This window comes from Suillus subaureus (genome assembly GCF_016647635.1).
Source record: "Suillus subaureus strain MN1 chromosome Unknown BJ212scaffold_7, whole genome shotgun sequence".
NCBI lineage: Eukaryota > Fungi > Basidiomycota > Agaricomycetes > Boletales > Suillaceae > Suillus > Suillus subaureus.
Window position 1 is genome coordinate 217,020 of NW_024538563.1, and position 26,389 is coordinate 243,408.

At 46.4% G+C, this 26,389-nt stretch overlaps 10 protein-coding genes across 10 annotated transcripts; 6 read left to right on the forward strand and 4 right to left on the reverse strand.

Annotated features, from left to right (window-relative positions):
* Positions 1 to 319: 319 nt before the first annotated feature.
* Positions 320 to 2,570, reverse strand: BJ212DRAFT_1336090 (amino acid/polyamine transporter I; the record flags this gene model as incomplete). Its single annotated transcript, XM_041334933.1, has 10 exons — positions 2,532 to 2,570; positions 2,025 to 2,491; positions 1,845 to 1,963; positions 1,716 to 1,791; positions 1,254 to 1,665; positions 929 to 1,132; positions 734 to 879; positions 634 to 681; positions 553 to 583; positions 320 to 502 (listed from the first exon to the last, which is right to left on the reverse strand). The coding sequence occupies exons 2-10, from the start codon at positions 2,285 to 2,287 to the stop codon at positions 320 to 322; spliced, it is 1,482 nt and encodes a 493-aa protein (XP_041195943.1). The 5' UTR covers positions 2,288 to 2,491; positions 2,532 to 2,570.
* Positions 2,571 to 3,128: 558 nt separating this feature from the next.
* On the forward strand, positions 3,129 to 4,129 carry BJ212DRAFT_966890 (uncharacterized protein). The gene is made up of 3 exons (XM_041344468.1): positions 3,129 to 3,317; positions 3,575 to 3,845; positions 3,942 to 4,129. Exons 1-3 carry the CDS (start codon positions 3,282 to 3,284, stop codon positions 4,031 to 4,033), a joined length of 399 nt encoding a protein of 132 aa, XP_041195944.1. The 5' UTR covers positions 3,129 to 3,281; the 3' UTR covers positions 4,034 to 4,129.
* Positions 4,130 to 5,592, reverse strand: BJ212DRAFT_1549995 (casein kinase II, regulatory subunit; the record flags this gene model as incomplete). Its single annotated transcript, XM_041341901.1, has 6 exons — positions 4,130 to 4,544; positions 4,595 to 5,061; positions 5,109 to 5,218; positions 5,273 to 5,420; positions 5,470 to 5,473; positions 5,537 to 5,592. 6 exons carry the CDS (start codon positions 5,590 to 5,592, stop codon positions 4,505 to 4,507), a joined length of 825 nt encoding a protein of 274 aa, XP_041195945.1. The 3' UTR covers positions 4,130 to 4,504.
* A 269-nt stretch (positions 5,593 to 5,861) lies between these two features.
* BJ212DRAFT_1265420 (MBOAT-domain-containing protein) lies at positions 5,862 to 8,194 on the forward strand (the record flags this gene model as incomplete). Its single annotated transcript, XM_041330486.1, has 11 exons — positions 5,862 to 6,120; positions 6,176 to 6,243; positions 6,353 to 6,727; positions 6,778 to 6,891; positions 6,940 to 7,089; positions 7,144 to 7,341; positions 7,390 to 7,538; positions 7,587 to 7,761; positions 7,826 to 7,973; positions 8,033 to 8,099; positions 8,155 to 8,194. The coding sequence occupies 11 exons, from the start codon at positions 5,862 to 5,864 to the stop codon at positions 8,192 to 8,194; spliced, it is 1,743 nt and encodes a 580-aa protein (XP_041195946.1).
* A 720-nt stretch (positions 8,195 to 8,914) lies between these two features.
* On the reverse strand, positions 8,915 to 10,790 carry BJ212DRAFT_1477972 (uncharacterized protein; the record flags this gene model as incomplete). The annotated part of the gene is made up of 10 exons (XM_041339642.1): positions 8,915 to 9,355; positions 9,410 to 9,539; positions 9,591 to 9,721; positions 9,773 to 9,826; positions 9,883 to 9,949; positions 10,002 to 10,237; positions 10,290 to 10,372; positions 10,425 to 10,542; positions 10,597 to 10,725; positions 10,779 to 10,790. The coding sequence occupies 10 exons, from the start codon at positions 10,788 to 10,790 to the stop codon at positions 8,915 to 8,917; spliced, it is 1,401 nt and encodes a 466-aa protein (XP_041195947.1).
* Positions 10,791 to 15,562: 4,772 nt separating this feature from the next.
* On the forward strand, positions 15,563 to 15,943 carry BJ212DRAFT_1265332 (uncharacterized protein; the record flags this gene model as incomplete). Its single annotated transcript, XM_041330480.1, has 1 exon — positions 15,563 to 15,943. A coding segment is annotated over one exon (381 nt), but the record flags the coding sequence as incomplete, so codon positions are not given.
* A 3,030-nt stretch (positions 15,944 to 18,973) lies between these two features.
* BJ212DRAFT_1297375 (uncharacterized protein) lies at positions 18,974 to 20,573 on the forward strand (the record flags this gene model as incomplete). The annotated part of the gene is made up of 7 exons (XM_041332580.1): positions 18,974 to 19,070; positions 19,179 to 19,269; positions 19,353 to 19,459; positions 19,513 to 19,631; positions 19,754 to 20,345; positions 20,388 to 20,449; positions 20,523 to 20,573. 7 exons carry the CDS (start codon positions 18,974 to 18,976, stop codon positions 20,571 to 20,573), a joined length of 1,119 nt encoding a protein of 372 aa, XP_041195949.1.
* A 755-nt stretch (positions 20,574 to 21,328) lies between these two features.
* BJ212DRAFT_1575217 (CHAT domain-containing protein) lies at positions 21,329 to 23,415 on the forward strand. Its single transcript, XM_041342129.1, has one exon. The coding sequence runs from the start codon at positions 21,509 to 21,511 to the stop codon at positions 23,216 to 23,218; it is 1,710 nt and encodes a 569-aa protein (XP_041195950.1). The 5' UTR covers positions 21,329 to 21,508; the 3' UTR covers positions 23,219 to 23,415.
* A 354-nt stretch (positions 23,416 to 23,769) lies between these two features.
* Positions 23,770 to 25,432, forward strand: BJ212DRAFT_1550013 (PLP-dependent transferase; the record flags this gene model as incomplete). Its single annotated transcript, XM_041341902.1, has 3 exons — positions 23,770 to 24,532; positions 24,585 to 24,727; positions 24,777 to 25,432. The coding sequence occupies 3 exons, from the start codon at positions 23,770 to 23,772 to the stop codon at positions 25,230 to 25,232; spliced, it is 1,362 nt and encodes a 453-aa protein (XP_041195951.1). The 3' UTR covers positions 25,233 to 25,432.
* A 107-nt stretch (positions 25,433 to 25,539) lies between these two features.
* On the reverse strand, positions 25,540 to 26,261 carry BJ212DRAFT_1445430 (uncharacterized protein; the record flags this gene model as incomplete). Its single annotated transcript, XM_041338115.1, has 5 exons — positions 25,540 to 25,610; positions 25,677 to 25,760; positions 25,831 to 25,968; positions 26,019 to 26,193; positions 26,247 to 26,261. 5 exons carry the CDS (start codon positions 26,259 to 26,261, stop codon positions 25,540 to 25,542), a joined length of 483 nt encoding a protein of 160 aa, XP_041195952.1.
* Positions 26,262 to 26,389: the final 128 nt, after the last annotated feature.

Below are 26,389 nucleotides of genomic sequence, written 5' to 3' on the forward strand. Positions count from 1 at the left end.
ACCCACTCCACCATTCAATTTGTTTCCGTTACAATGGCCCTCAACACAAGACCAATTAGTTCACTTGTTTGATGCACTCACGCTCCCCAATTTGCTCGCGCTTCACGTTGAGGGTAGATCCTGGCCTCGTTGAAGATTTCATTTTGCAATACGGTAATTAAATCAACGCCCGCTAGGTGTTCAGCTGTATCTCCGTTTTGGCCATACCAACTACATTAACGAGTCTACTGGAAGTGCCGTCTGCACCGGGAACCACGCACTTGTGCGATACAAATAAAGGATACACTATAAGGAGTATTACTACAATTATTCAAGCCTATCAAGTACTAGTAATGAGCGGTTGTTGCTCTCCGTTATCAATGTCCGCAGCCGAAGGGTGGTATTTGCGTGTCAACCGCGCGGTCAACGCGCCGCCCTCTAATTGTTCTACCTCCTCCACGATGGTATACCCCCCTAACCATGGCAAGACAACAATCCACAGCCAGTAATAGAATCCACACAACTACAAAGGGTCAGTTTGATGTAGGGTCGCGTTGTAAGTGGTGTACACACCGCAAGGATACCAAGTCCCACCACACAGTAACTGAATGGATGTGGTCAGATATGAGCCCAAAGATACAACATTAAACTTACGTTGCGTGCCAAAAAGACACGTCGCCATGACCATTTTCTGGTGGTACCCTTGTCAAATAAATCAGTTCTGCTACAAGACGTTGATTCGGAGGGACGATACCAGGGCATTATGAGGAGAAATACCGCGCTGAGGAGGTAAAGGGAAACATAAATATTCCTCGCACGATACTTCGAAGGTGCAAGGCCAGCAAGTATTCGTCGCCTTCGAAGAAGCCACAATCCTATGGCAGTTGCAGCATTGAACACCTGCGACTTGTTGATCACATAATACACGATGGTGGAGTAAAATTCCTACTAAATTCGGATAAGAAGACAAGTCTATCAAAAAGTTAAATGCATCCCGAGCTGGGAGGGCAACTATCACGAGGACTGTGAGAAAGTACTTCAGACACACTGGTGCCAATGGTGTGCCGAATGGTTTGGTCGATGCAAAAAATCTTGGATAGGGAAGTAGCCCCTGTCGGGCAATTTCACGCAATACGCGTGTCTGACCAACAGTCTGGCAGAATGAGTTTTCACATTATGACAAGCCAAGCAGTTTCCAATGCGTTGCTCACCACGGCGATCTAGAAATGTATTTTGTGAGTAACTCGAGCACGCGAAATACAAAGATCACACACAATGTTTCCAAAGCAACTTAAAGCAACCATGATCGGCAAGGTTTTGGCTGCGAAGCCCCCTCCGAATACACGTTGGAAAAATAAAGCCGCGATGAATTGCCCAGAATTGCTTATTTCGTCCTTTGGCACTGCCGCCACGTAAGCGACATTGACAAAGAAAAAAAGACATGCGAGTAAAAATAGTGATAGTAAGCCGGCTTTGCGTACTGTGCGGACAGGATCACGCGTATGGACTTCTCCGATGACATTAAATGCGTTGTGCCAACCAGAGAATGCAAAATTAGTCTTGACTAGGGCAGTAGCCAAAGAATTTGGATTGGCCGTACTACCGCTGAAAGGGGACCGAAAATTGGCAAACGGATCGCGGATGTGAGTAAAACCACCCAGCACGAGGGCGCCCGTGAAGACCAAGCTAATAGGACAGTCAGTTAGTAGATAACAAATGGTGAATGATATGCTCACAAGACAAGAGAAAGGACCTTTAACCCAGTAAGAAAGTTCACGGCTCTTAAAGACCATTTCGTTGACAGGGCGACAACTGCGTGGTCAAGTTCAAATCATACCTTAGTGCAAGGAACATAAGAAGCTCACAAGCCATGCCAACAGCACAGACTGCTACAGCAATAATGGTTTGCCTTGCGGGAGTGATGGGGATATCAAAAATTGTAAGTACATATTGCGCAAATACAATAGAATTTGTTGCGCTAAAACTGATCAGCGTAGGAGCAATCCCATGAATATCTCATTCAACATGCAAACCGTAGCACGCACGACAGAAGGACTGAAGTTACAGCGAACATGACTGGGACCAAAAACTGTGGACGAGGATATGCCTGCTCCAAGTACACAACTTCTGCCCCGGATCTCTTTGGGAACATACTCGCGTATTCACTGTAGACCATGAGACCTCCGAGTGCAAATAACGGAGCCAATAGCCAGAAGACAAACAACAGGCCAATTGAGCCAACAGAATTGAGTATGACGCCCGGGACAGAATATATTCCTGCGCCGAGCATTTGTCCGAGATTAAGCATAACAGAGGATAGTAATGTAACCTTGTAACCCAAGGGATTGCTCTGCAGACGATATAAGTATTGATCGGATACAAGTAAATTGTTGTTGCCTTCTCTGTTGGCGCTCCAGCTGCCAGTGCTGACACAGTGTTTCCTTCATCTTGGGCGTCCCTGCTTTGGGCGAGGACTTCGGAGTCCAGGACGTTGTCGATATTGGTCATGAGACTACTGACGGTGGGTTGATAGGACTGGTACTCGGAGCTGTATCATATATTCAAACACCCACAAGAGTCGGGGCGCCTGGTAGTCATCGGCTACTATTATGGCGCAATCACCGGCAGTGTCCTCGCGCAGTACGTTGCGAGATAAACCTCAATGCGGTTGATGCAGTACTTGTGGTACTTACGGTAGCTGGGCAGTTTCAGTTCTAAAACCGGGAAAGTCGTAAAGAACTTTTGCCAATCAGTAATAAATATGAGTGTCTTCGGAAGGCTGAGCGCTGAGCGCCGAACGTTGGACATTTGATGTTGAACTGTATAAGCAGCACTTATTTTTAGTGCCACTAGGCTACTCAAAAATTTCCTTAACGAGTTGTTACTTGTTTTGTTCTCTTTGAACTGGCATGCATGTTTGTCACAGCTAGACTCTGTCAGTTCCTTACGTTGCAACATTAACTTTATCTCTTCCTGCTGTTTAGTTTTCAGATAATGCTGTTTGCCTCCGAGCCTCGTTCGCCAGTCTTAATCAAGCTAATCTGGGTTCTGAAGGATGAATCAAAACTCAGAGTTCGTTACGGCACAACTCTGGTTCCCCCTGCAAACCTGGTCTCGAACTCCTCTTGCTGTGCATTGCCAACCAAGCATCAAGCTTCTTTTGGTTGGCCTTCTCTAGCTCAACCTCAAACACGGCCTTGACTCTGGCCTTAAACCCAATTTATATTTCTGCCATCTCTGTTGAAGTTTGAGTTAGCTGCTTCCTTGACAAGTACCGTTTTTACGCCGTCTGCTAAGGACCTATGCTTCTTTGTACTTCTCTGAATGAATTAAATGTCGTGCGTGTCATGTGTCGTAACATAGAGCACCCTGTTATTTCAGCTGGCGTATGATAGGTAACCGTCTGGATTTCCAAATACCGACTCTGGGTCTGACATCGAGCTCACAGCCTCACACTTGAAGCACACCCTATCAGAGCCATCACTAGGAGAACGAAACATTTCCGTCTTGTCTCTCCTTTATTTCTCTTCGTTCTATTCTACTCTCTACCTCGGTCCCCCAGTCTTCGATCCCAACACTAACCCCCCTCCCACAGCCACACTCCAATCCACACATCCAACCACCCGCAGAAGAACTCGCAGAAATGACAGTCCGCACAGAAGAAGTTGTCCGTCTCCCCGAAGCACACCGAAACGACACGCCCATCTTCCCACTTCCCTCCTCTCCTCTCCGCATTCACATTCACTTCCACGCACTCGTCTCAGTGCACCCCCACTCACATAACCTTAGCTCCAGTCTAGGAATGAGCATAATGGTCATAGACGCGCCCGATCGGGCGCCGAAGCGGCCTTGGGAGGGTGTAGAAGGTATGTTACGTCCCAGATCTGGGCCTGGTATCGCCCCGTCTTCATCGGGTGCAGGGCATGTAGCGGCTCAGATCCCTACGGTTGTTGTGGTAGAAGATCAAGACCGATCGATGGCTGAAACAGATACGGAACTTATAAAGGCTAAGAGAGTGCTTACGACTGAATATCTGAAAGGGAATCGTTCCTGAGAAGAATGGCGCAGAGATAGTTGAAGTGTTTGGAGACAAGCAAGAGCCTGGGGGTGAGCCATGTAGACGCGGATATCTGAGAAAGTATCGTACAGATCTTCTCATCTCTCAGACGCTGGATGGCCTAAGCCTCTCTAGTTAGCCAGAAGTCTTTATTTTCTCAGTACCAGTCACTGATAATATTCATACATATGGATATGGGAACTCACATTTTTCTTCACCTCTCCAGTATTGTCGGCGCCTCTTTTCAACTTTTTCCCTACCAGCAAAGACATATTGTGGTTATCATTGTCGTCATCATCGCCTTCTTTTGGAGTAGACGAATGACAGTGCAGATCGGTTTTCCATCTCTTGATTTGCGAGAACTTTCGTTGAAGGTTTGCTGACGCTGCTTAGAACGTGAATTCCGACATAGTGAGCCCAATGTACTGATAAGATATGATCGCGATTCAAAAAAGTAAAACTAATAATTTAACTGAGGTCCTCGAGCGCTTCGAGACGTGCTATTTGCCTGCGCATTACACATGAGAAAGGTCTTTAGAAACGAAAAAACCAACTCACCTATCACGAACAGCCTCTTGCCATCTCTGCAACTTTGCAGTCTCATTCAGCTGAAACCCATAGATTCTTGGTCGATATCTTTCTGCTTTCAATGCGACACTCGCAGTGCTACCTGTCTCTCCAGCACCCTCAGAAATTTCAGGTTCTTCCTTGACTCTCCTACTTTTTCTGCTGGAATCGTTTTCAATACTACGGGAGGTTGGAGTAGGATCAACAGGGCCGGATTTCGGCGGGAGAAGACTTGGGTACACGAGGAACAACAGGTGAGGGAAGGACGTGCCAAAGTAAGCGCCATCAATGGAGCCATGGCGCGACGATTTGGGAGAGTAGACGTCTTCGCATCGACCACAGTACAACTTCACTGATTTTTCATAGGGTGTATCGCTGAGGCCCACAGGAAGTAGTGGCTGAGATTGACAGAGTACTCGCGGGCATCGACCAAAATCTACTCGTTTGAATTTCTCAAGCTGAAAGGACGTGAGGAAGCTTGGCGGTAAGAGCAAGCAGACGTTACCATTTTAGCAAGTCCCCGGGCGGTAACAATCCATCGAGCATGGATTAGACCATACAACAAACGGGCCTGGACATCGAGTGCACCACGTAGCTCGTCTTGTATATCATCGTCTGGGAATCGATGGCTCTCAGTCACAACCTAACAAGGTGGCTTTCAAAATGTACCAAGGTTATCCGTGATTAAATCGAGTGCTTGGGCATAGTTTGAAACTTCGTTGTTGAGGCCGGTGAGATTGAATCTATCTAGGATATAGTCCTCTTCGACTTCGCAGAAATATTCGTTGCCCTTGGATGAAAGGAACCAAGAGATCCACTTCAACTGTGTTTAGAATGTAACATGTCCGTCATAACTGCTTTCTCACCGAACTGGAAACCGATGAAACAGCACAGCTTCAGTTGGGCGTGACGGCTGAGAAATAAAGGACTCACTTGGAGTATTCAGAATCTGAGCCCGTGGAAATGTCGTCCACTGCACGTCCAAGCATTGTATCAGCTATGCAGTCAAAAAAACTCCTTCACTGACGAACTGACTGGCAATATACAAGTAGTAGATGTCAGCGGAACCATGATGCGATTCGAATTTCCAAGAGACAAAACCACCTAGCATCCGCATAAGGAAGCAATTTCTCGCATCACTTTGAACGTGGACGAGGTCTCGACGCTGCCTTCTGCAAATCTCTAACAGCCTGCCAATGGGCTCAACTTGAAACCTCATAGAACCAAAACACCTTCCTTCCAGAAAAATACGGAGCCCATGCCAAAGGATCTCGTGATTAATATGCCCACAGACATGCGAAATCAAGAAGGCCATTTCTCTACATTTGACCTTGATTACACTCCACCAAAGCCAGGGGGAATTACATCTTTCACCGTTGATATCCCTACACCAAGCCGCATCCCAAACGAACCACGCCCTCCTCCAAGATGGAAAACTCCAGAATTTATCTTCTATTATGTGGTCGCTTTATTTGCGATCCCTCTTATGGTATGGGTACCTATCCACTTGAGTTCACGTATGTAAGATTTTGTTGCAGAAGATTGTTACTAATGCTAATGAAACGTCGTCAGCTTCACATCCAAATTACCCATACTATCACCACAGATTGTCACCAGGCTGGATGTTTGGACGCGAAGTTGTGAGTGTCACATCTTGTAGGCATAACGTCCTGGCCGTTTTCTGCCTCTTGATTCATGCGAACGAGGCATCAGGAATAACAAACAATTCCCTGACTTTTATTCTCGCAGGATAACAGTGATACCCAGTATCGGTCATTTCGCAACAACATACTTTCACTCTCATTCCTTGTCCTGATCTTCATCGCTCTCAAATACATATACACACGGTCTGCACTGCGCTCTGCCCCAAGTATGCCCGCAGATAAGCTTTACTTGATTCCGTTTTTCCTCACATTCTCTGCCCTGTACCTTACTGGCCTCCACGGGACGAGCATCTTCAAGATTTTGTTCATCCTGACGGCCAATTACTGGATTGCTAAGACATCCAGAGGGTCGCGCATGGGACCACTGCTGACCTGGATTTTTAACGTTTTAATCTTATTTGCCAATGAGATATATAGCGGATATCGGTACGCCAGTTTCCATCCTTCATTAGAAGTTTTGGTACGTCATTCTAGACGTTGATTATGAACAGTTTCTGACTTTTCACCCAGGATACTTTCCAAGGCATTTATCCGCGTTGGCACATAAGCTTCAATATCACTATGCTGAGATTGATATCATTCAACATGGATTACTATTGGGCCTGTAATTCTTGCGGAGGAGAGGTGAGCAACTAGGTTCCGTATCTGTCTCTATACTTATGTACCTCAAAGAACTTGAATTCTGCTTCTACAGAAAAGCAGAGAGCCAATACGCCACTCCCTTTAGAAGACTATACGTATCGGAGCTACATCACTTACGTCCTCTACCCTCCGCTCTACATCGCTGGCCCTATTCTGACATTCAATAATTTCATGTGGCAGGTGCATGATAATTCTCTTCTGTCCCATTGGCTTTCGTTTACATTATTTATGTAGCTGCGCTGCCCTATAAATATTCCCATGCGGGTCCAAAGTTGTTACTTGGTTCGTTTCCTTGTTAGTCTCCTGATCATGGAGTCCATACTACACTATATGTATGTTGTGGCCATCAAAGATACTAAGGCTTGGCAAGGCTATACACCACTGGAGCTGAGTATGATTGGGTTTTGGAGTCTCGTCATTGTTTGGTTTAAAGTAAGTTTTTTTTGGATGTGTTTGATTTTCGGCTAATCGTTTGAATAGCTGCTTTTGCCATGGCGGTTTTTCCGTCTCTGGTCTTTGGCAAGCGGTATCGATCCACCTGAAAACATGATACGGTGCATGGTCAATAATTACTCTACTCTTGGATTTTGGCGAAGTTGGCATCGGTCTTACAATCTCTGGATTGTCCGGTTCGGCTGTTATATTAATGTGCATGCTTCTTACTCACTGGCACACAGATACATCTACATTCCACTCGGGGGTACAAAGAACGTTGCACTGACAACCGCGCTTGTTTTCTCATTTGTCGCACTCTGGCATGATCTCTCTTTTCGCTTGCTTGCGTGGGGATGGCTCATCAGTTTTTTCATCTTACCTGAACTGCTTGCGAGGTATCTTCTCCCTCAAACAAAGGTTAGTCGAACACCATCCTCGTGGCATTTTCACCTTCTACAGTTCATTTAATTCGCACGATCAGTACGGGCAATTTTCATGGTATCGTCATGTCTGCGCAATCGGAGGCGTACTCAACATGATAATGATGGTTTCTGCGAACCTTGTTGGATTTGTGATCGGTATGGACGGGATAATGTATATGGCCAGCCAGATAGCGGGAACGTGGCAAGGTAGGGCGGCTTCTGTTCTTTGTCACCGTGTCATATTGAGCTATCTAATACTCCATTAGGATTCCGTTTTTTGCTCGCGGCAATCTGCATTATCTTCGTGGGAGTGCAGCTTATGTTTGAGTACCGGTGCGTTCTTTCGCTGGTGCGTTTTGCGTTGTGATCGCTCAGACTCGGTTCTCAGAGAAGAAGAGATGCGAAGAGGTATTTACCGAAGATGTTGACGATTTGCTGGAGGTCATCGATTGTCATTAGCAATCCTACTTAGTGTTCGATGCGTTCTATGCCCTGCGACTATAGGAAACGACGTCGCCAACAAAATGCTTTGTGCCTCCGTCACCCCAATTGGGCTCGTTCGCTATGATCAAGTGGAAACCTGTCGTCGTCAAAGACGATCAGAAGCATTAAGAACATGTGAACAGAGACCACGGTCCGTACTGCAAATGACGACAATGAGGTTGTAGATATAAGCTTCGGCCTGTTGCTTCAAGTGACAAGCTGGGTTTCAGAAGGTTTCGAATGCACCAATACGAAAATTTGTGCCTATCGACGCCCCATGATCTTTTGGTTACAGCTAACCAATGGTAAACCTGTGCCTGAAGCCTGAAGTGTCATCAGTCCTCTGTTCTTCCTGGTCTGGGTGACTCAGTTCTACTAGCATGACACTTCAAATCAAACATAATCAAACAGCTCGAACCTGAATGGGTAATTGGAATGATTCTGTGAATAACTACGAGCACATCGACACTTGTGACGATAATAGTTTTAATGTTAACTGTGATGATATCTAGACGTCCTGAGTGACAAATATAACGGGATTATAGAAAGAAGCGATGATCAAAGGAGTGTCTGGTCTAGAGAGTAACAACAATTAAACCAAAGGAATGAGCAATATATGTGAGTACACTAAACATATAACATAATAAAGAGAGGGAGAGCACTCGCTATGCTCGCACGCGGAGACTACTCAGCCGTGCAGCGTTCATTTCTGCTTCCATGTCCAATGATCGCTGCTTGGCTCGCTCGCGGAGAAGACCCCACTTGACCCACCAGTCGTCGGCTTCATCTTCAGCATCGTATCCCCAAAGTTCTTTGAGCTGCTCCCATTGTTCGGAAGCTTCGCCGCCGCCGAAGACGCTTTCCCCTTGAGCAGTCTTGGCACGCATGTCCTGGTCGCGCTGTTCCTGCTGAGGACCAGCTGGCAGCATTTGGAAATACAAATTGCATTGTTCGGTATGCGCGACACTGGCACAGCGATCTTCCCGAAGATCTTGAAAAGCATGTAAAAATGTCGATATTTGATCTTTATCTCGCAGATGAGAGAAAAGCTTTGCAAACACAGCGGCATCTTCTACAGCCATTGCGCCCCCCTGCAATGATCCTGCCTGAAGGAAGTCTTAGCGCAATGCGTTCATCCCATGATCAAAGTTATAGCATACTGGAAGTGGGTGTGCAGCCTCGCCTATAATTACCATACGACCGTGTTTATCAACCCAATCTTCTATTGGTGGAACCATCTTGACCTGTACACGGGAGGGTGTGGCAGCCAATTTGGTCATCTTTAGGAGTCTGAGACTTTCAATCAGCTAGAATTAACAAACATCACTAGATTGGTTGTACCTCGGTTCGCATTCTCCAAGCTGCCGACGCATCTCCTTTAAATCAAGACCTCCTCCCCAGCAATCATCATCGGACAGCCCCTTTTGCCTGGGAGGCACCCATAGATGTAGCGCAAACTCGTCTTTACCGCCCTGTTCAGCAGCTGTTAGATTCAACACGACACTTCACGAATATTAGCATACTATACGGAATGCCACAGCCGAACGATTATTGCCCAGCCAAACAAACATAGTCTCCTAAACACAACACATCACGTTAAAGCCAATCATGATCATGCAAGTCTGCGACTTACGACGGGTTTTTTGAAGAAGGGTGCCAATTGAGGATCGGCTCTCATAAGTTCTGCTGGGACAGTAGTACTAAGGCAGTTAGGCAACGAGTTTTATTAACAAAGTCCAGAGTAATGCTTACTTGTAGAACAAAGATTGATATGGCACTGCGTCGAAAACATCCTTACCGACGATTGCTTGTTGCACTACACTCGAGCGGCCATCGGCGCCAACAATCACATCGGCTAGCAGTGTTTCCCCCGTGGTCAATGTCACGTGAGGGCCATCACCACTTACAGAGACAACCTTTGTGCCTGCCCGCACCTCAGCGCCCGCTGCTATGGCAGCATCGTACAGAACTTTCCGGAGTCCGACATGCTGTATGAGCAGATAAAATTAATGTGAAGCGAGGGCAGGAGATTGTACGCACATGCAGGAAAAGGAAGTCTCCTCCAGTTTCTCGCAGAACCTCTTCTTCCCACAGATGGGTACCAATATACTCGCCAGTTTCGTCTGTAGATGTAGTCAGTTATAGAGTAGGGGTGAGGTGCCGATGTACACGAACAAATCTCAACCTCCATAGCACTTGACGTTATGGATACTTGCCGAAGAGCACGCTCGAGGCCCCAATGAAAGAGAACTTTCGAGACGTTTGGAGGCAACCGAATGCCTCCGTGCGACATCTGTCCAGTGGCACATTGAGAATGCGACAACGTAGATGGTTGTGGGATACCGACCTTCGAAACGTCTGCATCGGAGTATTGTTCGAGAACAACCACACGATGACCGACCCGTCTCAGTGCTATCGCACACGCAAGACCTGCAATTCCGCCACCAACAACAATAAATTTTATGGTCAATTCTGCCTGGATAGGTTGGGTCAATAGATTTGCCTGGTGTCAGATGTGATATAACATACTTTTCTAGACATTTAAGCCAGCAAAGGTAAGAGAGTCGACGAAAAAGTAAGGGCTACTCGGGAACCCGTCACGGGCAATGCATGCACATAAATATATGGTTTGAACCTGTTCACCAGTGCCAAAAAAAGAAAAGCAGAGCAGAACTACCGAAGTGCCTATTCTGCAACCGTCCTCAGCACGTGCGCGTGAACGGCGACTTGCACGGAACTTCACAGAGTGAAAAATTCAATTCTGTACACCCCTCCGCAAACCCTCGTGGGTCCTTTTGGTAATTTTGATCCCAACCTGAACACTCGTCGTGAGATGCCGGCATTGGGAGCTGATTCCTCCGGGGTTCCTCGTGTAAGAGTTTGCTACAATTGTGGATTTGCAGTGGTTATATAGGACTAATTGTGAAGGACTCACTCGTCTTTCAAGCCATAAGTAATGGCGTTAAGCTGGGCGAGTGCTCGGACGCAACTTGAACGTATCGATTTAATACCCAGATGTGCTAATTACATAATCAATAAGTGTTCAGTCCTTTCAATTGAAATCGTTTATTCGTTTATCTTCCAAATAACCAGGAAAATAGGACTTGGATGCACAAGTGCTGCATTGAAACACAGTTCGTTTCAAGCCCCCCAAGGCTTCTGTACAGAGCCGGCGTCAAGGGACGACAACTCATTGGTATACTTAGCCAATGGATCCAACGGTTTATCCGTGCGATGATCGTATTGCTCCTGCATTACCAACCATCAAATTCCTAATCTGTTAGGCACCCATGGCCACTGCGCCTATAAGCGCGTATACAGGCAGATACAGGTCAAGCTTCAAGATCATTTCAAGTTTGCCGCCGGGCTCTAAATCCGCGGATAGAGGAGTTGGAAGACGTCGACATCGATTTCGACTTGTAATATATATGAATCCTACATTGGCCGCATCTACTATGATACAAGTCCAGGTGTACCGCACGTGCAGATAAGCCGGCGGCTCAAGTATTAATGACGACAATAGGCAGTATAGGCCGCTCTCTTGGAGAAATATAACGAAGGGAATACGCTGATCACAGTTCGATTGTAGGTCCAAATTGCCTTTAGAATCGCTGTCGACTCAACCTCTCCAGTTGCAATAACCTAGCGTCTGACTCGATCTACCCTTTGGGGTAGATCTGGTACGACTGTGCACTGTGACATTGTCCAGCCGATCGCACCGCATCATGCTCCATTTGGATAGGCTACCTGCATGAGCTGCTTCTGGCCAGGAATTCCAAGGTTCTTGGCTTTACGTCCATGTGAGACGGGAACCCGCAGCACGGAAGTGGGCCCCTTCACCCTCCTTCACTGATGAGCTTTCCCCGACAGCATGTTCTTCAGGTTGTATGTAGGTCATCCCAAACGAGCGCTCGAAATTCCGACAACGCCAGTAACTGAGTATGACTGGCTAATTGTTTCTTCGTGTTTACGCGTGGAAGTGCTTCTATCCGCATCAGGTGTCGTGGAGAGAAAGGCAATTATATTAATCTGACAGCGATCTACTCAAATTTTACTGCCGTTAAACTTCACCTTAGACTATTACTTGTTCGGAATAGTGGTCACATAATACAAGCCGCGGGACCGCACACGAACTGTCACATCAAGTAATGCTCGGCGTCCGCTGGCAGACTAGACATCAAATGCAAAATTCTCAAGACGCAACCTGTCGGGTCCAAAGGTCAGACCGTGTAAGCATCAGAGTACACCCAAACCAATTTCCACGTAGCTTCTGATCTATCAATCCGCCCACACTATTTTAAGGTCGTGACGCAAATACGACGTTCGCTTTTCGTAACTGTCAGCTGAAGGGTGTTCAGGGTGTAGTATTACATAGTGTCGCGGGGCATTTTCTCGAACAGGCAGCCCTTGAGGGTCAAGATCTGTCACAGCGTTTCCTCGTTGCCAAGCATTCGCTTTGACTCCCACACCTTACATTTCTATCTGCTCACGTCAGGGGGTTTAAGCTGCTGTATCTATGATGAAGTGAAAAATACCAAGGACTCACGTGTGTTATCCCTCCTTCGCATCTACCTTGAAGCTTTGATATACTCACCCCCCCCCAATTCGGATTCCAGATGAGATGCCGGACGAATGATTGCCCGACAGGTTGATCTATCACGCACAGGAAACATTCGGGTGGGCTGGCAGATTCTGATTCGAGCCAGGGCAAACCGATGCATGCTGAACACCCAACATTGCCATGCCACTGATCCTTATTGTCTTACCCAGGTCTGATCCCGTTGCACAAGTCCTTGTTCCATAATCAGCATGATGTCACTGACTGGGGCAGTGTTTCCTTCCAAGCCTGGTTTGCAGGGTTTTGCACACGTGTGCTTGCGGCCGCAAGGTCATGTTACCTCAGAATTCATTTAGCAAGGGGTAATTACGACGTTCATCTAATGGGGCCTGATGAGGCCAGAGTCGCGGCGCTGTTACAAACACCCATTCCTGCAAATGTGAGTGATAAGTAGGACGTGCTTTTTTGTGTGTCGAGCTCAACTCTCCAGTTGCCTTCTTCAGGACTTCCCCACACATTGTGGTATGGTGATATCCTATTTTTATCATCTTGATGGGCGCTGCATCTTTCAGCACTAGCGTGTCGCTTCCATTTTCTAGGTCGGAAATACCCGTCCTTCCTGTATTAACATACTGTTGATCATGGATTTGATACGGCACGCCCAATGAGAAAGAGGGAAAATCTGCTAGATGTAAGCTTAGTCCTGCTTGGTTTGAGGGTGCGAGTCTTACGTTGATGATCATTCGATTATATGATTGACGGGTACAATACAAGGTAACCCAGCAATATATAGGTTCTATCATTCTCTAGGGCGCCTCGCTTGTCATGCTGCATAGATTTCTACTTTTTTTGCGTTTGTCATATTATTGGACGTCCGATCCTCCCTGGCTGGTTGTCAAGGGTTTTCCAAGATGTGTCGTGACACTTACCCTAGCAGATGACATGTCCGATGGTAGAAGCAGAGGCAAGTGATATCTGTGAGTTCCTAGTAACATGTTTGCGAACCTATCAATTGGTCTTGGACAGGGAGGCGAAGCGTTGCCAGAGTCCAGACAGTACTTTGAAATATTTCCAACGAAGGCGCATTGGAATCCTCGTAATCATCTCCCTTGATGGTAAGATGATTATCAGGCACCCACGATTCCAGTCCGCGCAGATGTCATTCAAACCGATCGCGATTGAATATTGAGTTATGCGTGCAGTATGTTGCACAGCAAATTTTTTTGTATAAATTTTAAGCGATCTCCCAAATATTCGATTTTCCCAGTCAACCGAGGGTGTCAGTCGATCTGGATGCTGGGCTGGGCCGCGGCTAATAGTTTACCCTCTTACTTAGATTCTTGTTCGCCGTACATGGTAGGCTCTGTAATAAGATCATCGCACGAGGAGGTCAAATAAAAGGCGTTCTACCTCCGTTCAAACTTTGAATATGTAAGTTGCCAATATCTCGCTCAAAGCTTGATCGTCCCATACACTTTGTTGATAACTTCCAATCATTGCACAACAATGTCGTCTTTAAACGATAAAATCGCTGCTGCAGTGCTCCCTTCTACGGATTTTACATCCAACGACTATCTCTCTCTAGCTACATCATCGACCCTTCGCACGGCGTTCTAACGTGCTCTTTCCACTGCCCCTCATACTCGGATCAGGTGGTTCTCGGTTGCTTGTACCAACGCCTGCTCATGTTGCCCTCGAAAGTCGATTGGAAAGATTCTTCGGTGCTGAGAAGGCGTTGTTATTCAACTCAGGTTTCGACGCAAACATTGCATTCTTCTCCGCCATTCCTCAGCCTGGCGACGTAATTCTATACGATGAGCATATCCACGCATCTGTGCATGATGGGATGGGTGCTTCACGGGCGGATTTCTTGAGCTCGTTAAATTTCAGTCGCTGCAAAAATTACTCCACGAGCGAGATGATCTGCGGGATTGGGGAGCAAGCGCATTCGTTGCGGTGAAAAGCCTATATAGCATGAACGGGACATTTGCGCCTTTACACGAAATCGTGCACTGTGTCGAAGAATTGCTGCCAAGGGGGAATGGATATGTGATAGTGGGCGGGGCGCATGCAATAGAGATATATGGCCCGTAGGGTCGAGTAGGCATTGCAGTGAATGTACAAAGGGCGAGGCCATCCTAACATCTGCAGGGTTCAGGGTGAGCCAGACTCCAAGCTGGTGGGTGTATAAAACCAAATTTGTAACGAAAAGCGAGAAATCAAGTTAATTATGTAAGTGTTATATGCCAGTGTCTAACCTTGTGTGCACACGTACAAGTAGTGTTCTCTGAGATATAACCAACTTAAGAGCCTGGACTAGCTGCGTTTATTTCGCAGTTTGTTTCGCCAGTTTGTTTCTGTATGTGGCGTGGCAAAGTGTTACAACCTGTGACTCATGTGTGACTCAATCAGCATCCAACCCCTTGCCAAGTTATGGCAAAATGGAAGAGTACAGCATCTACAAACACTGGTGGCACAAGCTCAGCTCACTGGACTGATCAAGAGACCACCTGACTTATTCAATATCTTGCACTTCATTGTGCCAAAGGTGGAGATGGTATCAACTTCAAACAGGCAACCTTTACTGCTGCAGCAGCTCATTTGTTGGAGCTGTTGGAAGGCATTCCAAAGGAGAATCACATTGCTGGGAACAAAAGGGACTGGCAATCTTGCAAGAACAAATGGATCATGGTGTGTACATTATTATTTTGTAAGTTGATTAATTGAAAGTTTGACTACTGCAGTGTAAAAAAAACATGCCACCATCACTGAAATCAAATCACAATCTGGATTTTCATGGGATGAGGAACTTGGTGCAAATATTGGCCCCACTGATGCTGCATGGTGGACTGCATTCGCAAATGCATGTCCTGATACAAAGCCCTTTCGCAACAAGGGCTGGAAGCATTTTGATGACATGGATGATCTCTTGCATGTGCAGATCATGCGTGTGTTACAGTACCCCTATTCTTTTTCTTACCATCACCATGGACACCTTATGGCTGTACTTCTAATGCTTCCTTTTCACTATGCTGTTTCCTCATGGTCTCTCTTATCTCTGACTCATACTTTGTTTTCCCATGAACCTTCCTTTCTTAGCACTTGCTACCCTTTGCCCAGCTTGGTCTGTGCATGATTCCTTTATGTATATAAACCCTAATTACTGCTTGTATTTTCTCTAACTTGAATCTACTTGGTTCTCTTTCATATTTGAACTCTAGCTCCTTGGGAAGGAGGCTAGCCACTTTCCATTTGAACTCTAGATCCTGTGGGAGTCTAGACAATCACTCCTGAGGGAGGCATTAACTTGATAAGGCTTAGTCCTTGATTGACCCTGACCCTTGATTCCTTTATTGGAACAACACTCCATCCGAGTTCGTAACAGCATGGCACCAACACTTTTCACACAGGCCAGGACACCTTCAAATCACAACAAGCTCCCAGTGATGAAGGTCTTGGTGTTGCTGTTGAGCATGGGCCAGCAGTATTGGAACCTGTGATAAGAGACTTGGGAGTTGAAGAAGAAGAAGAGAGCAGGATGGTTGTGGGAAGAGAGCAGGATGAAGATGAAGAAGACATCATTCCTTGGGAAGCAACTCCTCCTCCTCCTCCTCCTCCTCCTCCTTCGAAGCAAAAATTTACAACTGCATCTTTGACTCTGTCTCTTACTGGGTCTTGTTCTTCTAGACCACCATTGAAACACCATCATGTTGGCAGATCAGCCACTGTGCTCTATGCAATAAATGATTAATTTTCTGAGTTCACTGATGTCTTTCATGTAGCATCACAGTCAGAAAAATCCACTATCGCCTTATCCCCTCAGCACAAGCAGGCAGCAATACAATGTGCACAACTTCTAGAAACACATCTCAATGATGATAGCATGGCTGTGCTTATCAAAGCTTTTCAAATGGATGTCAGCACTGCTGATGCATACATGGTCATGTCTGATGATAGGCCAAGGAAGTCATTTGTTGACCACAAGATCAAATTTATTAACAAGCAGAGTCTCTAGATAGTATTGTATTTTTGCGCACTCATCCTGTCATGTCCTGATGAGCGTGACACACTCTATGATAATCTCTCCACATAGCATCTGCAATACAATCTCTGTTTTCTGTTGCCTTATGCCTTTCAGCACGGTCTGCTGGTCCTTCAGCAAGATCACCCCTTGACTTGCCTGGATCAGGATCAACAAGATCCTCAACAGTGAATTCTTCAATTTCCTTTGGATCAAAAATTCAGATGAAGTTATGGATGGCACAAAGTGTGGGGGGAATTCAGGCCTGTGTCAACATGCTATACTCTGGTGGATGTACAAGTATCACGAACTGTCTCTTGAGAACACTGAATATCTGCTCAATCACATTTTGAGCTTGAGCATGCTGAAGATTGTATATTTCTTTGGCGTTTTGTGGCCTGCCTTGCATGAGAAGAGAACATCAAAGTGAAGTATTGCTCACTGAACTGCAGCTCAACCCCACTCAGCCAAGTGGTACTGAACACTTTGGTACAGAATGAGAAGTGAATTGCAGATTCCAAATCCAGCATCTGCAAGGTAGTATCTTCCTTGTGGAATGTATAGGTTAGTGAGATGGGCATTATTGTAGAGAGTCAAGTCTGAGGTGGATCCATCCCAACCACTGAGAAGATACTGGAAGCAAAGATCAAATGAACAACATGCAAGACAGTTTTGGCTGGTGAAACCTTTCCAGTTTCATGCAAGCTGTCTTTCTTCTGCTGATGGACAACATGCAGTGTGTGTACCATCCATAGCTCCAAGTGCCCCTTCAAAGTGTGGAAAGAGTTTTGGATTCCCTGATATCTCCACTGGAATAGGTATGTCCTCCCATGGAAGAAATACAAATTTATTGTAGAAGGGTGCTGAAGACAAAGCAGGCAAGACTCTCTTGAAATATCTGATGTGGTATGTGAGACAATGTATATCTTGCAATAGCATGAATGTACTTCTGCATGGTTGTGTGGGAGTGCTGAAAATGTTCTGCAACATGATGGCTTGAAAGCCCTGTCACACATGTATAGAGAAATATAGCAACTTGCTCATCAAGCTGAATATATTTTGAATCACACAGCCTGCAAGTCCGAAGCTCATGTAGAAGTGCATGGAAGACGTGTTTTCTCATTCCAAGCTCGGTTTTGATCCAGTCAGGGTGTCCATTGATAAGTTCTTGCACCCATGTGTGCCCAGTAAGGACTGAGGTATGGTAGGGCTGCTTGTCCAGAAAAGGAGTCATATATGTGATTATAATGCCCATAATAAGTTGAGAAATCATTGTGGCTGCCATCTGCAGCATGTGGAAACGTTGAATATCATGCATTTCAGCCTTGGTGTGATGTCATAGTACATGTGTGATACATTGAGCTTGTCACAGTTGTTTGTACATATTGTTGCAAATAAAATAAACTGAAACAAACTGCAAAATAAACGCAGCTGGCCAGGCTCTAAGTTGGCCTTGAGATATCTACCTAGTTATCCACCATGATGTGGATGACTAGACTACTTCACAACATGCAAATTCTTGCAAAAGTGTGGAATGCCCTGCTTTTCTTGAGCCTCACAGCCTCCCTGTTTTGGCTCATTCAATCAATGTTGCACCACAACACATGCCCTTGCCATCCAAATCTGAAGCCCATTGTAAATGAGGCTATGGATAGCTTGATCATATCCTGTGACTCGCTTCTGTCCTGTTTACATCAGTGCTGCAGTGTGGATACCACATGCTATTATTGCCTCACTTATAATACATCAGGACTTTACTGCAGTGTTCCATGACCTCTAGCACACATCTTACTCTCAAGTGTTAGTTTGCATCTATCCATCAGCCATCATTATGGCCTGTCGTCGATGTGTCACCTTTGAGTCTTCAAGCTCATCAGAATCAAACTCTGATTCAGACTTTTCTTCAGCATCATCACATAAAACCTCTCCAGTAGAGAAATCTGCTTCCAGTACTGAACCCTTGAAAGGCAGAAATCATAAGTGTAAGTCATCAAGCAATGATAATGACAACAAGACAAAGAGTTCAGAATGTCCATGATCGCAAGTTGTTGTGTTGTATAGTACATGTATGGACTTAACCTCATGTTTTCAGGCAAAAAAAGGACAAGTAAGTACATTAAGCACTGATCATCTAAATGCCTAACAATGTGTGTATTGTTTAGCAAGGAGCCAAGCTACCTAGAGCACACCCAGGACCTGGGAGAGACACATCTTGGTGGAGTGGAACAAGTTGTCATTACCAGTATGTGATACTATCTCCCTTCAGCATGTATCAATGATTCTCCCCCAGCCATTTGTGCAACTAATCTCACACTTGGCCTCTGAAAGATCCCTGCTGGCTTCCATGTAGCAGTAAAGGCTGATGGTGCTGAATTCCAGACAAGCAACAAACCTGCACACATAGATCAGGCTGTCATCAAATGGAACAAGCCCATACTTCTGTAAGTTGTCCTTAATCCCATCCTTCCAGCAGGTATTAAGAAAAGTCTAGGCTGTGCAAGCCATCTTCTATAGTTTGGATTAGCATGTATGCCTCATTTGAACTGGGTCCCATGCTCTGTCATGGAGAAATCCTCTGCACATTCCAGATCTCCATCCAAGAATTACTGGCTCACAGTGACAATTTACATTGTCAGTAACATCTTTTGCAAATAACATCTGATGGATGTTAATGAGTATCACAGCCATAATCTTTCAGCCCAAGCAGGGTGAAGTTGTATCCTCATGTACTTCACTGTTCATGACACTGGAGCAGCAACTTTCTGATGAACACAACACCACAGTTCTTTGCCCCCTGACTACTGTGAGTGATCAATGCTGTCTAGCATTCTGATCCTGAGAGCTTGTAACATGTAGCTTACATCCTGTGATATGGATGTGATAGCACTAAAGACAGATGCCAGTCATTGTCTTCTTGCGCAATAGTGCAGGATGCAGAATAGTAGGGATCTCAACCAATCTATAAAGCACTTTGAACACACTATGGATCTCTGCCTCATGGACTATCCCTACTGCCCTGCAGTGCTGTTCAATCTAGGCATTGCAAAGTTTGTTAGTTGCCAAGCTGACAGAAGATACCTCAACCTCAACTTCTCTATCAATCTGTTTCAAGATGCCCTTAACTTGTGTCCCACTGATCATCCAGACCAAACTGTCACCCAGCTCCATCTTGCCATTGCTCTGCTCTTTCACTTCACAAAATGGGGATTTCAAATGGATGCCAATGCAGCTGAAGAGTTACTGAGTGAAGTCCTCAAAGTCTGCCATGCCAACAACCACATTTATAGAGCAGCTTTGATTGCAACCAAAACATCTGCTGCAAGCATTGATGCAAATGATCTTGGGCAGGAGTGGCCTGCTGCATCTATTCTTCTGTTATCGCTGAATCAACTTGTTGATCGAGTAGAGTGGTGTTTACAGAGAGATGAACCTCATGCCTTAGATGAAGTGATATCCCTTCATTATGATGCACTGGGATACTACAACACTGGGCATGCTTACCAAGGGGGGTTACTAGGTAATCTGGGTGTGATGCTGCAAATTCACTTCAAATGTTGAGGCAATGGTGGAGACTTGGATCAGGCCATCACACTTCACAGAGAAGCACTGGCTTTGTGCCCAGTCAGTCACATGGATCAGTCATTAACATTAAATCATCTTGTGAATCAACTTGCCTCCCACTTTGACTGCCAAGGCAATGGCGAAGACTTGGATCAGGCTGTCACACTTCACAGGGAAGCACTGACTTTGCAACCAGTCAGTCACACAGGTTGGTCCAAGTCATTAAATAACCTTGTGAATCAACTCACCTCCTGCTTTGAACACTGAGGCAATGACAAAGACTTGAATCAGACTATTGCACTTCACAGGGAAGTGCTGGCTTTTCAACCGGTTGGTCACACAGATCAGTCATCATCATTGAATAAGCTTGCTGCTCAACTCTCCTCCCACTTTAACCACTGAGGCAATGGTGAAGACTTAGACCAGGCTATCACACTTCAGAGGGAAGCACTGGCTTTGTGCCCACTTGGTCACACAGATCAGTCCATGACATTAAATAATCTTGCAGTTGAACTCTCCATCTGCTTTGACCACCGAGGCAATGATGAAGACTTGGATCAGGCTATTGCACTTCATAGGGAAGCGCTGGCTTTATGCCTTGTCAGTTACATAAATTGGTCCAGGTCACTAAATAACCTGGCAGTTGAACTCTCCACCTGCTTTGGCCACTGAGGTAACAATGAAGACTTGGATCAGGCTATTGCACTTCACAGGGAAGCGCTGGCTTTGTGCCCACTCAGTCACACAGATCGGTCCATGTCATTAAATAGCCTTGCGAATCAACTATCCACCTGCTTTGATCACCAAGGCAATGATGAAGACTTGGATCAGGCTATTGCACTTCACAGAGAAGCGCTGACTTTGCATCCAGTCAGTCACACAGATCGGTCCGGGTCATTACATAACCTTGCAAATCAACTCACCTCCTGCTTCATCACTGAAATTCAAATTTTGCTGTCAAGTCTTATATTCACCTTATCATTAAGTAACCTTGTGAATCAACTCTCTATCCACTTTGGCCACTGAGGCAATAGAGAAGACCTCCGCAAGTCATGAGACAACCTATGCCATGCATTGACTCTGTTGACGCAACATAATCCTCATCAATTAGTAGTCCATATGTTGCTAGCTAAGGTCTATCTGTCATTCCATCATTCGGTGCTTGACGACACCGGCGCAGGCGAAGATAATGACAGCCTGAATGCTGCCATGCACCATCTTAAGGCAGCAGCAAATGTTGTTTCTGGAGGCCCGCTATCTCGCCTGCGAGCAAGTCTACACTGGGTTACTGATGCCCATCAACATTCACATGCCACTGAGCTGGAGGCTTATGCAACTTCAATGCAACTTCTGGACGCTTACATGTCCACAACAGCTTCAGTATCGTCTCGTCACAATATTATGAAGGACTTCCCGAGCACACTTGTCGTGGAAGCTGCATCGTGTGCTATTCGTAGCGGTGACGTGTATCACGCCGTTGAGTTGTTGGAACAAGGCAGGACTATCATCTGGACCCAGATGACACGACTTCGCACGCCTCTTGACAGCCTCCAGAATCGCAGCGATCACACAGCGGCACTGATGAAGAAATTCAGAAATCTCAGCTCCCTCCTCGATAAACCTCCTGCAAACTATCCAGAAGCAGCCCCAAGAGTCTATGTAGAAGCAGAAGAAACACGGTACAGATGTTTAGTGAAGGACTGGAATAGAACTGTAGAAGAGATCTGGAAGATCGAGAGCTTGTCTTGCTTCCTCCTTCCCCCCTTATTCTCCGATCTTCAAGATGCAGCTCGTGATGGACCTATCATCGTGCTCATTGCAAGCAAGTCGTCTTGCCATGCCATTATCATCCCGTACAACCAACCTCCGACCAGCATTCAACTCCCTACCAATTTTGGGAAACTCGTCAGATTGGTCCTCACACTCCAGGGGGCAATTAAAAAAGATGCCAGTCCTAAAAAGAATCAGACAGCGCTGATAAAAGCTTTGAGGGAGTTGTGGCACGACGTCGTCCGCCCGGTGGTCGAGAATCTGGGCGGATTTACACGACGAGGTTCCCAAATATGGTGGTGCCCGACATCTCTCTTCAGTTTCTTGCCATTGCACGCTGCTGGTGAGTATAGGGCAAATGGGGAGTCGCTTTCGCAGCAGTATATCTCTTCGTACACGCCATCACTTACTGCGTTGACGAGGGCTCGCAGAAGTCATGATAGGTCGCTGTCGGTGTCCTTCGCTGCCATTGGCCAGAATCGCCCCGCCGGCGCTTCATTCACTTTGGGTGGTGTGGAGCCCGAGCTGGATATGGTGCTGAGTCTTTTGCCCCCTCCCCCGACTGTTTTCTCCACCAAGGTAACCAGTGTTGATGCCACGAAATCGAGAGCACTGTGCGCGTTGCGAGATAATACTTGGCTTCATTTCGCATGTCACGGGGCACAGAAATTTCCCGAACCCTTCAAGTCGGCCTTTCTGATGCGCGACCACCCGCTTTCACTCCTCGATATTACCCAAATGGATCTCTCTCAGCATCAATTTGCATTTATTTCTGCCTGTGAAACCGCAGTCGGTGACCCTACAACGCCTGACGAAGTGATTCACCTGGCGGCTGGCCTGCAATTCGCCGGGGTAAAGAGTGTCGTTGGGACATTGTGGAAGGTCAACGATAGTACCATGCAGCGCTTAGTCGAGGCATTCTACAAAAACTTGTGCGGAGATAGCACAATGAATCCCAAACGAGCTGCCCGAGCGCTGCACCGAGCAGTCCAGTCGTTGGCTTGCGACAAGGACATGCCCTTGGACCAGCGCATAGTGTTCATGCATATTGGCGTGTGATCGATTTAGCGCGCACTCCCAGCTTGTTGATTAATGCGTTGTTCTGACGACTTCGCGTGTAGCATCCAGCCGTGCAGCCTGTTGCCAAGAACTTCGATATTCCAAACTTTGAGACTGTATACCTCCACAATATGTACACCCAATTTAAGTCCTTGTTTATTGTCCGTTGGGGCCTTGTGCTATGACGGACACTACCTACTGTATCGTAGTTGTTTCATGTGTCTGATCTATGCAGCCGCGGCTGTTCTGAGCTGCATGCCGATGCAGTAAGTGATAAGTAAACGATCTCCCAAATATTTGATTTCCCCAGGATGTCAGTCAATCTATAGCGCTGGGCTGCAGCTAATAGTTTACCCTCTTACTTAGATTCTTGTTCCCCGTACATAATAGGCTCTGTTTTATCAATAAGATCATCGTACGAGGGGGTCAAATAAAAGGCGTTCTACCTCCGTTCAAAACTTTGAATATGTAAGTTGCCAAATTGTATCTCACTCAATTGAAGCTTAATCTCCCCATGCACTTTGTTCATAAATTCCAATCATTGTACAATAATGTCGTCTTTAAACGATAAACTCGCTGCTGCCCTTTTATCTCGAGAAAAGCGGCATATTCGCCGACGTCTCCCTGTCTCAGTCTCTCCAGTGCTCCCTTCTGCGGATTTTACATCCAACGACTATCTCTCTCTAGCTACATCATCGACCCTTCGCACGGCATTCCAACGTGCTCTTTCCACTGCCCCTCAAATACTCGGATCAGGTGGTTCTCGATTGCTTGTACCAACACCTGCTCATGTTGCCCTCGAAAGTCGACTGGAAAGATTCTTCGGTGCTGAGAAGGCGTTGTTATTCAACTCAGGTTTCGACGCAAACGTTGCATTCTTCTCCGCCATTCCTCAGCCTGGCGACGTAATTCTATACGACGAGCATATCCACGCATCTGTGCATGATGGGATGGGTGCTTCGCGGGTAGATTCCTCCAGTCTCATTAAATTTTCACACAATTCAGTCACTGCGCTCAAGCGATCGCTGCGAAAATTACTCCATGAGCGAGATGATCTGCGGGATGGGAGAGCAAGCGCATTCGTTGCGGTGGAAAGCCTATATAGCATGGACGGGACATTCGCTCCCTTACACGAAATCGTGCAGTGTGTCGAAGAGATGCTGCCAAAGAGGAATGGATATGTGATAGTAGACGAGGCGCATGCAACAGGGATATATGGCCCGCAGGGTCGAGGGATGGTTGCTGCGCTAGGACTTGAGGGACGCGTCTTGGCGCGCTTGCATACATTCGGGAAGGCGCTTGCGGGATCAGGAGGTGCGAGTTTTTGTCGCTTAATTGATGAACGAAATCCTGAGCATCGATGTAGCTGCGATACTAACCACAGAACTCATACGGGATTACCTCTTGAATTATGCTCGTCCATTAATATACACCACGACGCTCACGTATGCAAATGTCATCGCCGTCGAGTGTGCCTTCGATATGCTGGAGAATGGGAGTGCCGAAGTGGTAAGCCCTGTCTCAAATGTTTGTAAACCTGTTATTAACGTGGGCCCAGCTCGCGCTGCATCTCCTAGACCTATCAAGGTACTTCCTGGAGCTTCTAAGACCTCACCTACAATCAGCTCCACCCGAACTGCTCTGCTTGCCTGGCCATCTACGTGTGGATGATCATAAGGATTCCATAAATTCTCCCTCTGACACATCTTTTCCTCCTCCGACACCTATCATCCCTCTCCTCACGCCTCATCCACATTCCCTTGCTGCACACCTTGCCTCCCTTCCCCAACCACTGTTTACAAAAGCAATCACATGGCCCACAGTTCCTGTGGGAACATCCCGAGTAAGAGTATGTTTGCACGCAGGGCACACTCGTGACGATGTAAAAAAACTGGTAGACGGTATTGTCGACTGGGTACAGACATGGCTCGCAAGAGAAAGAGAAGTAGCAAGACAGTGGCTGGATGTAGCCGAAGTGGAGGGTGTAGGAGTGTGGATGGAGTCGAAGTTGTAAGACATTCATTTTGGAGGTATAATTTAACCTTGGTCGACTAGAAATAGTAGCTTTACACACCACATCAAAATTCCTGTTCTCCTGTCTCGCTTCACTTGTTATCCTACGTTGCTCCTACGCAGCCTCCTTCTGAGCCAGGACCGCAGAAATGATTGCGACTATCATGCCAACTCCTGATGCTAGCCCAGTTTCGTGCAGCAAAGGGGGGACGGGGGAGCAATATCGAAATACGCAAAGCGCACCACCACAATGGAGAGAGCTGAAGAGCTCCTCGGAGTCACAAGGGTTATGATACCTTCAGACTAATTCAGTCCTGCAAAGCCTCAATCTCACGAGTACTTCGCGCGAGATAGTCATCATATGAGTCATGATGGAGTGCTGCATATCAAGATAAAAATACAGAAATTGAGCAAGCCTGCCCACATCTGCATCCACCATGCTTACCGGCATTTTTGAGTTTAGTGCGAAACCGCGCAATAACTTCTCGGTTGTGTGCGATTGCCGAGAGTTGCGCATGTTTGATGGTACCTACATGGTGTTTGCAATGTCGATATTTTTGTTTAAAGGACGGTAGAGACTCATAGAAATACAAGCCTACCTGAGACATGAATAACACGCGGGATGATCCTGACATCGTGGATGCTAGTGAGAAGCGTGACCGCACCCCATGCAATTCGATGATGATCTCGTGCGACACGAATAATACAAAGGTTGGTGGTCGGTGAAAAATACTTGACTGCAGCTATGTGAGATGGAAAGCTGAAGTATGATGAAAGATATACGCACCGGTCAACGACATCCCCACTGCTCCCCATCCAGTGTCGCCAAAGTTTGTCACGACACTATCACGGAGAGCGTTGTAGATCAACCTCCCGTCCAGAGACCGCGTACTTAGAGGCTCATTTCCAGTGGAGACATCCGCAGTAGACGTGTCAACAAATTCGACAAGGAGCCAGCGATTCTTGTTTGATCACATGGGTGAGCATGTTACAAACCGTTGAAAACGAGTTTTACCTTGAACCGAACCATGTCGTGCACTGAAGTGCAAGTATTCCACAGTCAATATTTGATGAAGACAGGTCTTGAAGGAAGTGGGGACTGACAGACTGGAAGTTCCAGAGTGTTAGATCATATCACAGTCTGGATGTACTCCGTCT